The sequence below is a fragment of the Chaetura pelagica genome, unplaced genomic scaffold (genome assembly GCF_000747805.2).
Source record: "Chaetura pelagica isolate M959 unplaced genomic scaffold, ChaPel_1.0 scaffold3, whole genome shotgun sequence".
NCBI lineage: Eukaryota > Metazoa > Chordata > Aves > Apodiformes > Apodidae > Chaetura > Chaetura pelagica.
This window is the reverse complement of record NW_009952974.1, coordinates 6,857,469-6,868,370: the sequence shown is the minus strand read 5'-3', so window position 1 is coordinate 6,868,370 and position 10,902 is coordinate 6,857,469. Positions and strand designations below refer to the sequence as shown.

Here is a 10,902-nt window from a genome sequence, read left to right as displayed (position 1 = left end):
CCCCCACCCCAGCCCCTCAGGATCCTCTGGAGAACGGGCAAGTGCTCTGGGCTGGCCCGAGCCACATGGGCCAAGAGAGACAGGAGGTCAGTTGTGAGTGTGGGGAGGTCTGAAAACAAGGCAGACGTCAAGAAGGCAATGATGTGCTCTGAGGCAGCAGCTTCCCTGGCCATTTGGTCTATGACCTGCTCATCAGACACAACAAAGCGGTACAAGAGGCTCATGGGGACCTCGGTGCACGAGAGGGGCAGATAGCAAGAGCAGACCTAAGGAAAAAGGAGACAGAGCAGTGCTGAGTGAGGTGTCCTCACGTGTGGGACGAGTCAAGCAGCAGATGAAGGCTGCCAGCAGGTCAGTGCAGAGCCCAGCTGCTGGCCAAGCTGCTCTGAGGGCTGCATGGCACCAAAGTGACGTCTCTGTGGGCAGAAACCACCAGCACGGTGGGAAATGGTGCAACGCACCGGGGGCTGCAGTGTGGGGAGGTGCTTCCACAGTATGGGTGGGAAGAGAAACACAGGGCCAAGAGGGTACATACCTGTAGCAGCTGGGAAGGGATCTGGGCACCTCTCACAGCCTCCATGACCAATGCTAAGGTGTCTCCATCCACATCCAGGGCAAAAAGGGAACAGAGGAGCTGGCAGGTCTGGATCACCACAGCTGGGACGAGCTTAGGGTCGCCATCCTCTCCAGCTTGCCTGTGTTCATTAGAGAGAGCTTAACACAAAGGTGATCAGAAAAACATCAGAGCAAGAGGCAGAGGATGTTCTCCACACCAGGCAATAATGAGAGGCTCTGCAGGTGAGCTGTGCCCTGCAAGTGCCAGGTCAGGAACTTCTCAGCCCTCTGTGTGCTCGTGTCCAAGCCCCAGTCACCAGCTGAGCTTTGCCCACTTCAGCCCTCCCCACTACTCACGTCTGTGCCAGGCATGCCAGGAAGCCAGGGGACAGCAGCCTCTTCAGCGTCACCATGAGGACACCTTGGGGCTGGATAAGCTGAGGCAGGCACCGGTGGGACTCATGAGTGAAGACAAAGAGGGCCAGGCTGAGGAAGAACAGGGTGCCTGCAGGGAAACAGCACAGCAGAGTGGCAAAGCTAGGGAAGGCTGAAAAGTCTCCTCTTTTCTGTTTGTCTGTACTGCCTCAAGGCTGCTCCAAGGTTGCTTCTGTGCTTCCCTGCTTAAGATCAGGCCAGTCTCCACCCATGGTGGTCACATCTGCCAGGGTGACTGTTCCCCTGCAGCAGACACATTTTCTTGTTCCTCCACAGCCAGCTCAGGTGAGCTGCTGCTGACTGGGCACAGGACAGGCAAGAGGACAACAGCCATCCTCAAGAAAAGCCCCCTGAGCCCATCTGACCTCAAGGACCAGGTGCTGACAGGGACAGGTGTAGGCAAGTGAGAGCAGGATGTGGAGCAGGGTGCAGGGCAGATGCCCTGCTGTCCTGCAGCACCTACCACGAGGGGAGAGGAGGTTCCAGTCTGGCTCTGCCAGCACGGGGTCTCCCTCCAGTGCTGCCTGGTCGCTGCCTGCACGAAGCACTGCAGCACCACGATGCCACATCACACTCCACAGCTCCGAGGCGGCAAAGCCCTGCTCCATGATCACATGCTCCTAGAGGTGGGAAGGTAGATGTTAGAGGGCTTCATGTTCCCCCCTGGCTCCTCAGGATTTTTGTACATGGCTCTGCCAGCTCCATGATCCTGGGAAGTCAGGGCTGGAGGGACATGGACCAGGGCAGCAGAGGGGGCCAGGCAGCTGCACCCACTGACGGTGCCAGTCCCAGGGCATCTGCCTTCTCTCACTCCAGTGCACCCGTGGATCACCCCTTCCTGCACATCACTCTCCTGCTAACCTTCCAGAGCTCCACAGACAACCCAGGTGACTGTCAAGGCATTGCACAGCTCAGCCAAAGCTGCTCAGCTCCATGGTTTGCCTCAGCCTCTATTACCAATCCCCACTGAGGCCCTTTTGCTCCCAGATCTTTCAGCAGGGACCAGGAAAAAGGGAGATGGGCAGACTGGTACCTGGTCAAGGAGCTTCAGCAGAAGGAAAAAGAGCCCATCGTAGAGACCAGCACCCATTGGTGGGGGGAGCTGCAGCTGTAAGACAGAGTGGTGAAGAGGCTGGAGCTGCGTCTGAGGGCAGCAGCACCACACCTGCACCCTTCTGAGCCCATCTTTGCACACCTCCACAATGGGGTGACAGCATGGCTTCCCTGCTCCTCTGTCCCCATTCCATACCTCAGCAGATGCTGTCAGAGTATTTGTCACCACTGGTAGGATCTCTTCTGCCGTGAGCTCGAAGGCCACCGTGTGCTGATTGAGCTGTGCCAGGAGGAATGCTGCAGCACCCTGTGGGACAGAGAGCACTCAACACCTTTGGGGCTTCCCCATCTGCCTGCTTAGCACTGACTCTTCATCCCTTGGCCCAGGGCAGGGACAGCCAGGCTTTGCCTGTCCCCATCCCACCTTGAGTAAGCAACAGTAAGACCCAAATGGGATGTGGGGCTCTGCAGGGCTCTCAGTGGCAGACCTGGCAGGTTGGGCAAACTTACCACAAGGGAGATGAGAGGAGACTGGGTGATGAGATCCACAGCCAGGGTAACCACCTCCTCAAGCCTGAAACACAGGAACCAGGAGAGAGGCACAGTGTTCCCACACCTTCACATCCCACAGAGCAGCAGCATCCAAATATCCCCAGGGCTGGGAAGCAGCCACCTTACAAGAGGAGTGAGCCTTGGTTCACAGCACCTCCTTGTCCACACTGGGTCCTCACCTCATCCTCAGCACCCACCCACACTGCCCAACACTCTGCTGGTGTGTCTGGATCGGAGGGATCAGTGGGAGCAGAAGCCCAGCTCTGGGCAGGGAGTGGGACAAAGGACCATTCAGGGCAGGGCATGTTCCTTTCCTACCTGTGAGTGAAAGCAGGTGCTTACCTGGGAGGGGGGGCCTGGAGCTGCAGGGTGAGCAGGGCCAGTAGGTACAGAGAGGCCTCACAGGCTGCCCCCTGGGCCACCTCTGCCATAGGGACCTGCCAAGGGAGCAGGAGTTACAGGGGGACAGCAAGGCTGGGAGAGGAGGAGGGCATGTTCCTGGGCCCTGGAGGAGAACTGCACTCTCCAGACTAAGCTCCCTCAAACTCTTCTCCCCACATGCTCCCCAGCTTGCTCTGAGCAGCACTCAGAGGAATGTGTTCTGCTTGCTCACACTTCTTCCCCACCACTAGGGCTGTGGTCAGTCCTACCTTGCCCTTCAGGAGCTGCATGAGGGAATCCCACAGTTGTTGGCTCCTTCCCAGGTGCTGGCACAGGCTCAGGCTGGCATGGCAGCCAGCATAGAGGATCTGCAAGACAGAGGGGAGAGATGCATACCAGCCCCTGGGGACAGGGCCACAGTAACCAGGCCTATCCCAGTCACATCCTATGGCTACCATGGCTCTTTATTCAACAACTGACACCAGGGAGATGGGAGTCATTGAGGGCTGAGGCCACAGTTCCCCCTTCCCCATGCTCCTAACCCCAGACTAAACATCCAGGCATTTCTGGGCACAGCCAGATAAATGGATGGGACCATTACCTTCAGCACATTCAAGGAGCAGCTTGGGTGCTCTAGTCTCCCCAACAGTCTCCCAAGCTTCTGGCTCTCTCCCTCCATAAGAGTTTCAGCTACCTCCTGAGCAACCTGCAGAAATCAGCCTGTTTTGCACACCTAAAGCACTGCACAGACTTAAGAAAGAGTTTAATGCTAGCAACAAATTAATGAAAGAAGGCATCTGCTTCTTACATGTTGCCTGCAGTCAGGAAGGGATGCCCATCTGCCATGACCCAGCATGGCTTTGATGCACCATCCCAGAGCTCAGATGAGCAAGGTGAGATTCTTCCTCTGCTTCACTCCTTGTTGACTCAGAGTTGAGTTATAGGATCAAATGTAAATCTGTAGTTTTGTTTTCCCTCTTATTAATTGTTCATTTAAGTTCAGATTTCCTACAGTTCATATCACTGTCCTGTAAGAATTCTTCATGTTTTCTCTACACTGCCTAGTTTTTCACTTGGCTCATCCCACAGTTCTGTGTGAGTCTCATAATTGACTTATGAGTCCTTATACTCCTGAAACTCAGCTGTTGGCTGGGAGGGAGCAGGCTGCTTATGCCAGCCCTGCAGCCCCCGAAGCCAAAGGACCTCAGCCCTTCATTCTGCTGCTGACAAATAGATCCTTACTAAAAGGACTGATGCCCCTGCAGGGACCACACCTCCACACCCTACAGATGGCCTGACCTGCTGCTTGGCTTCCCGACAGCCACTCCTCTCCAAGGGAATGCTGCAGGCAGCAGCCAATGCAGCCATGAAGATGTCTGCCACATGTGGGCTCTGCTCATGGGATGAGTTGGCCTCCATCACTGCACCTGCACAGGGACAGAGCTTGGGAGACATGTGCTAAGGGAGAGGGACGCTGAGGGGCAGCAGGAAGGGATTGGAAGCCAAGAGAGGAGAAGTCAGGCTTGTGACATGAGAATGGATCTGAGACTGAGGGAGAGAAAAGCAGAGTCTTGGCTAGCAGTGGTTTTAGCAGACAAGCTTCAGTCACCTCCTCTGGCCAAGAGCACTGCAATGGCAGTCAGTGCTCCAAGCCAAGAGCAGGAGGGAGAGAGAAAACCCCAGGAGAAGGTGACAAGCTATCACCACTGCTACCTTGCAGAGCAGGCTGCTCAGATATGGATTCCTGAAGGAGTCTGGTCAGAAGTGGCTGATGCTCCTCTCGCAGGCTGCCATAGAAGGAGGCAGAGATGGAAGGGCATATCACATCCAGGCTTTCACAGAGCAGACTGAAGCACTGGGGGAGACATAGGGGTTGCCATCATTGCAGACTGAGAGTGGAAGGAGAGAGAAGGATGATGGGGAATGACGCTGTGGCAGGATAGCAGAGATGGCAGAAGGATTTGTGCTGGAGTTTCAGGGACTACCAAGTGTCCCCTCTCCAGCCAGGTAGGAGCCACATGTGGCTGCATGCTAGCTGAGAGAAGAATAGACATGGAGGCATGGCCAGGGAAGATGGCCCCTCAGAAAGCTCCTTTCTGAATGTGATCTCCCTCCAAAACCACAGCAGGTGAGACAGCCTGCCCTGACTAGAACGCAGCAGACCCCACAGTTGGGAGCACGGTCCTCAGCTTGCACTTCCCCTGACACCCCCCCAGCCCCACAGCTTCTGTCCTTGGGGAAGAGGGCAGGGAGGAGGGAGACAGGGGCACCCTTACCAGGAGGCTTTGCTGGTAGAGTCTCCTCTTGCTGTTGGCTGGCTCGGCCAGCAGCCCCGGCAGCCGGGCTAGGAAGCAGCTAGCTCTGTCCTGAAAGGCCTGCAGGCTGGGGGAGGCAGCAGGGGCAGAGGAGAGCAGATAAACATGGCCCCTGGCTGTAAGTTCAGGACCTAGCCAGGCCCATGTTGCCCTGGCTAATGGAGCAGGCAGCACACACTAGCACTGTGAGCTGCTGTCAGCAGGCAGCACAACTGGCCTCTAGTCAGCTGGGTCTTTCCATTAATTGGTCCCGCTCATGGAAAGCATTCCTCTCTGAGCACACTGATATGGCACTGAAGCCCTTAGTCCATGAGGCTTTTTCCCCATGGAGACAGCTCCAGCCACAGAGTATGAACACCATCATCCCACCTACTGCTGGGTTCCCAAAGTGGCCACAGCAGATCCCAGAGCACAGAGAGTTGTCCCTACCTGTCCTTTTGCCCACTCTCCTCCAGGCTACATTCACTGTTGAAATAAACTGTGGTCACCATAAGGAGGTCTGTCAGCACTCTGATACACCAGGGCTGCTGCAGGACACAGAAAGAAACAGCAAGTGGGGGTTGTCTGCTGGACATCCCAACACCACTGTGGCAGGATCCTTCCCTGCCAGGACCTCCCCTTTCCTAAAGGTGCCTGGAAGATGCACCGGCCCTGTGAGCCAGCTCAGGCAGGACACCAGGGCTTCCTCTGTACCAGCATTCTGTCAGGCTGGGATAAACACAAATTTCTCTGGGGTCCTACACTCACCTGCTTGGTGCTACCACTCTCCAGGATCTGCTTAGCTAGACACAGTGGAGACAGAGGCACATTAAGGTCTTGGCAGAAGTGGTCTTGCAGCTCAGAGTCACATCGGGTAGCTAGGAGGTTGTCCACAACACGGAGCACCAGACGGAGACAAGAGCCTCCCTCCAGCATCCCTTCCAGGACCTGGACACAGAGAATCCAGAAGAGATCATGATCAGCAGCAGTTTTGGCCTATCAGCCATGGGGCAGCCAACCAGGCAAGGGACAGCAGGGAAGCAGATGATAAGCTAAGTGCATGAGACAGCTCTGGCTCCTAAAGAAGTAGTGGATCTTCTTGCCAGCTGGACTGATGCTCCCAACACAATCCTGGGGAAGAAGGCTGCATCCATGTCCCCAGCTGTAGTTGCCTGGACCAGCCATCACTCACCTGCTGAGTAGAGTCTGCCAGGTGGGCCTGGACATGGTGCCGGAAGGCCGGGTCCCTCAGGAGGCTCAGTGGTGTGCCCAGCTGCACGGCTGAGGGCTCAGCGGCCTCCCTCGGGTGCTGCCACTCCTCATGGCTCTCCAGCCCCTAGCCACAAAGACAGGATTGGTGCCACACACCCTGCCTGCCCAAGGGTCTCTGTACCAGCCACAAGGCACCCTCTTACCTCACTTTCCAAGTCCACAGGCTCAATGCTGCTCCTGTCCAAGCTCTCTGCCCTGCCCACACCAGGCTGCAGAGTGGCCCCAGCTCCAGGAAACTCCCTCTCATAGTCTTGACTGATGCTGTGCTCCCTGTTGAGGAAACTGTGTGGTCAGTGAATGACCCTGCCTTCCCCCCTTCCTCCTGTCCCAGCCCCAGCCCTTCCTCACCATGGGTTGGGAGGAGGCTCCTCCAGCTCCCACTCTGCCATGCTGCTCTTTCCTTGCAGGACACCCCGGTTCTTCTTGTTGGAGGCAGATGGTGGCTCCCCCTCTCCAGTGGCTGCCTTCTCTGGAGCTGCACTGGGTCTATGCCCTGGGCATCTTTTGCCAGAGTCCTTCATAGATGCATCACTTGCCTTCAGTTGCTCCTGTTGGCAGAGAAGCTTGGTCAGGGCACGGTTACCCAGCCAAATGAGTTCCCTGGATCCCACAACCCTGAGGACTTCACATTCTGCCTTGTGTGTGGCTGACACCCCAGCCTGACCCATGTACCTCCTGTCTTCTCCCCCCAGGTCCCATTTCAGTGTCCCTCCTTTGCCCTGACTGTGGGAGACAGCCAGGGGAATCCCACATTTTCCCCCACCTTTTTCTGGGTCTCTTCAACCATCTTCTGCCAGGCCTTTCTCAGAATCTTGGACTGACCGTTCCTGGGGGCCATGGACTGGGCTTGCTGATCCTTCAGGGCCTCCAGCTCTGGGGACAGCTTGGTGGTGAAGGGGTTTGGGATCCCATGCTCTTCTATGTCATCAATCACTAGGGAGGCATGGGCAGAATCACAGAATCATAGAATGTCTTGGGTTGGAAGGGACCTCTTAAGGTTATCTAGTCCAACCCCCCTACAATAAGCAGGGACATCTCAGACTGGAACAGATTTCTCAGAGCCACATCAAGCCTGACCCTGAATGTCTCCAGGAATGGGGACCCCACCACCTCTCTAGGCAATCTGCTCCAGTGGTTAGCAGCAGTTCAGGACACAGGGAGAGTGATTTGCATTGAGAATCCAGGAGAATCCTGGGAGACCCAGAGAAACAACAGTGGCAGAAGCTAGGGAACAGTGCTTGCGGAGAGCTGAGAGGAGGGAGGCAAAGACCAGCGTAGTAAAAATAAAAGGGTAGGGTGGTCCTCCCAGCCTGCAGGCAGTAGTAGGAGGAAGCAGACCTGGCCAGCACTGGAAAAAGAGCCTCTACTCACCAGTAACCTGCCCAGCAATGAAGGGATGAGAGAGCAGCTCCGGCCACGACAGGCGCTGGCAGGGGTCCTTCGTTAGCAGTCCCTGCAGGAAGCTCTACAGGGCAGCACAGCACCAGGGTCACCAACAGATGCTCAGCACCCACTAACAAGCAGAGTGTACCCACCATCTCCCCCACTGAGGGCACCCTGGAGGTTTGGCACCCTGCCTGGCTCTGGGAAAGGAGTGGCTCCAGTGCTCGGGGCAGATGGAAAGACACTTCCCTTCCCCATCCCAGTAAATCACTCCTCTGCTGTCAGCCCCAGTCTCCCAGCTTATGGACAGCAGTGACAACTGCTGCTCCCTCTCAGGAGGACTAGTTCTCATCCCTTATCTGTGTTCCAAAATCCCTGCTAGGGGACACAAAACCTAAGAGTGACCCACCAGAGCAGCAGACGAGGCCAAAGCTGCATTAACAGATCTCAACCCACAGACACGGCCTTTCCCTTACCTTGAAGACTGGGCTTATGGCCTCGGGCCATTTGATGGGTTCCCTGACAATGAGTCTGATGAGCTGGAAGATGCTGCTGCTGTAGAAGGGAGGGGTGCCCACAAATAGCTCATACAGGATGCAGCCCATGGACCACAGGTCTGCCTTGTGGTCATACGGTTGCTCCCTCACCAGCTCAGGAGACATGTACAGTGGGGTGCCCTTGATGGAGGTCAGCACCATGGTGTGGATGCTCATGGCCCGGGCAAACCTGCTCAGAGCAAAGCACAGATGGCCAGTTCAGGATGAAACATTCATTGCAGCTCCCAGGGAGATCCTATGAGTTTACCACCACCTCTTCCTTCTGGAGTCCAAAATCCTCCCCATCCCTGCTCAGCCTTTAAATATGCAGAATCCAGGTCCACTTCCACACTCTCCCCTCCTCCTCTACAGCACCCAAGATGCCCCTTGGTTGCCCCAAGCCCAGGTGCCCCCAGCACCCACCCGAAGTCACAGAGCTTGACCACGCCGTCTTTGCCCAGCAGGATGTTCTGGGGCTTCATGTCACGGTGCAGGATGCGGTGGGAGTGCAGGTAATAGAGAGCAGAGACCAGTTGGGCAGCTATGATCTGGACCTGCCAGAGACACGGGAGCCTCACCCTATGCCCCATAGTGCCACCAGCTGGCACAGCCATGGGGTACCTTACAGCCTGGCTCCCCCAGTATCCCCACTCCTGCCCTTGCACTGTTTGAGGCAGGGACTAGCCCCAGCTGTGGGTCAGCAGTTCCTTGGGGTAGGCCAATAGCTGAGGAAGCAGCCTGGTGCTGAGGTCCTTCCAAGAGGGAAACCAAGGTCCCTGCTGGACCCCATTGTCTCCCAGTGCAACTTGGTCCCCTTTCCAACCCCTTCAGAAGCTCTACCAGGTCAAGTGCCAGAGGCATCTTCACCCTCCTGATGTCTCCTGGCCCATAGCAGAGACCCGCTGCCTGCAGGCAGACAAATCCTGTTCTCTCCATCCTGCAGCAAACACTGCAGTGGCTACAACCACGACAGTCACCTGGTCCTCAGGCAAACTCCCATCATCCTCCAGGATCTGGAAGAGCTCCCCTTCTGCATAGTCAGCCACCACCACCACCTGCAGGAAAAAGCAGCACGCTGAGATCAAGGACTCCCCAGTCACATCCCCACCATGTGCTGGGGACCAGGACAGAGCAGGGTAGAAAATCTGAGGGAGAAGATGTGGTATCATCATGCACAGCCCATCAGCTTGGGCTGGAACCTGTGATGGGAGAGAGCCCTGTGGCTGCACTGCAGCAAGGGCATGACATGTCCCATAGCACAGTCTCCAATCCTTTCTTATCATACTGTCTCCATGAGAGTTTTAAATCACTGAAGAGTCACCCTAATCCTGTGATCCCAAACCTCTCTCCTTTTGCATCACACACCCTCTGCCCAGCTCCTTCACTTCTGCATATGACCTAGTGCACCCCACCCAGCCCAGATAGGTGCTGGCTCCCCACACAGCACACACTGGAGGGCTCTGAAAAACACTGACCAGGCCCTGGAAGGTTGTCACCCGCACCTACTGAAGAAGAGGTTCCTACAACAGCAAGAGCCAGTCCTTGTTCCCCTGCCCCAGTGAAGGAAAAGCATCTGCCCAGAGTAGTCCCCTTCACCTCTTTGTCAGTCTCATAGGTGTCGAGCATGTGGACGATGTTGGGGTGATGGAGGCCTCTCATTATCTCAATTTCCCGCTGCAGGTTCTTCAGCTCCTTCTCAGACTGCCCCACCTTGGGGATGAACTTCAAGGCCACCACCTTTCAAAGCAGGCAAATCTGGGATCAGATCAGGCTCCTTCCCACCCTGGCAGAGGCTGCATTTAACCCAAACAGGACTCCACGAGTACACCCAACAAGACATTTGTTCACTGGATCCCTTGGAACTGGGGCCCCACCATCAGGCCCCTGCACACTCATAGAGGTACTCACAGTACCTTGGCATCCAAAGCAATGTCATCAGTGAGTGCAGACAGAATTATGACTGCCAGAAGCATAGGACAGGGCCTAGAGATGCTGGTGGACAGCAAGGGTCTCATGAGGCAGCAGTGGGCCCTGACAGTGAGGAACACTAGCAGCACTCTGGGCTGTATTGAGAGGCAGGACTTGGAGGAAAGTGATTACTACCCTTTATTTGGAACTTCTTAAGACCACGCTGGCAATACTGTGGCCAGTTTTTGGCCCAGGAAGGTGTCAACAGGCTGGAGTGGGTATAACAGAGGCCACTGGGATGATGAGGGGGTTGAAGCACGTGGGAGGACGACACAGGGGTTACAAACTGAAACAGGCGAGCTTCAACTTGCTGCAAGGGAAAACCATTCACCCAACTGTAGCCAAGCACCGGCTGTGGGGGGTTTGTCCCCGAGGTGGACACATCGCGCGGGCCCTGCTCTGGGCAGGGAACGGACTGGAGACCTCAGGCCCCGCGCACCCGAGCGGCCCCTCGCCAGCAGCAGCTGCCCAGG

The 10,902-nt window shown here is 56.2% G+C and overlaps 2 protein-coding genes across 2 annotated transcripts in view; one reads left to right on the top strand and one right to left on the bottom strand.

Annotated features, from left to right (window-relative positions):
* Positions 1-10,434, bottom strand: part of STK36 (serine/threonine kinase 36) — an 18,036-nt gene extending 7,602 nt beyond the window's left edge. Inside the window, exons 1-25 of the mRNA XM_009996254.1 lie at positions 10,375-10,434; positions 10,058-10,198; positions 9,439-9,516; positions 8,885-9,015; positions 8,402-8,651; positions 7,914-8,007; positions 7,306-7,475; positions 6,891-7,090; positions 6,686-6,812; positions 6,463-6,606; positions 6,039-6,218; positions 5,721-5,818; positions 5,253-5,358; positions 4,690-4,831; positions 4,276-4,403; positions 3,578-3,682; positions 3,246-3,344; positions 2,938-3,032; positions 2,554-2,617; positions 2,240-2,350; positions 2,024-2,098; positions 1,454-1,610; positions 913-1,060; positions 536-695; positions 8-266 (exon numbers count right to left, since the gene is read on the bottom strand). Of these exons, the coding sequence (XP_009994556.1) occupies positions 8-266; positions 536-695; positions 913-1,060; positions 1,454-1,610; positions 2,024-2,098; positions 2,240-2,350; positions 2,554-2,617; positions 2,938-3,032; positions 3,246-3,344; positions 3,578-3,682; positions 4,276-4,403; positions 4,690-4,831; positions 5,253-5,358; positions 5,721-5,818; positions 6,039-6,218; positions 6,463-6,606; positions 6,686-6,812; positions 6,891-7,090; positions 7,306-7,475; positions 7,914-8,007; positions 8,402-8,651; positions 8,885-9,015; positions 9,439-9,516; positions 10,058-10,198; positions 10,375-10,434 (3,322 nt within the window). The remainder of the gene's footprint in view (positions 1-7; positions 267-535; positions 696-912; positions 1,061-1,453; positions 1,611-2,023; positions 2,099-2,239; positions 2,351-2,553; positions 2,618-2,937; positions 3,033-3,245; positions 3,345-3,577; positions 3,683-4,275; positions 4,404-4,689; positions 4,832-5,252; positions 5,359-5,720; positions 5,819-6,038; positions 6,219-6,462; positions 6,607-6,685; positions 6,813-6,890; positions 7,091-7,305; positions 7,476-7,913; positions 8,008-8,401; positions 8,652-8,884; positions 9,016-9,438; positions 9,517-10,057; positions 10,199-10,374) is intronic.
* Positions 10,435-10,450: 16 nt separating this feature from the next.
* Positions 10,451-10,902, top strand: part of RNF25 (ring finger protein 25) — a 5,164-nt gene continuing 4,712 nt past the window's right edge. Inside the window, exon 1 of the mRNA XM_009996253.1 lies at positions 10,451-10,498. Coding sequence (XP_009994555.1) covers positions 10,451-10,498 — 48 coding nt within the window. The remainder of the gene's footprint in view (positions 10,499-10,902) is intronic.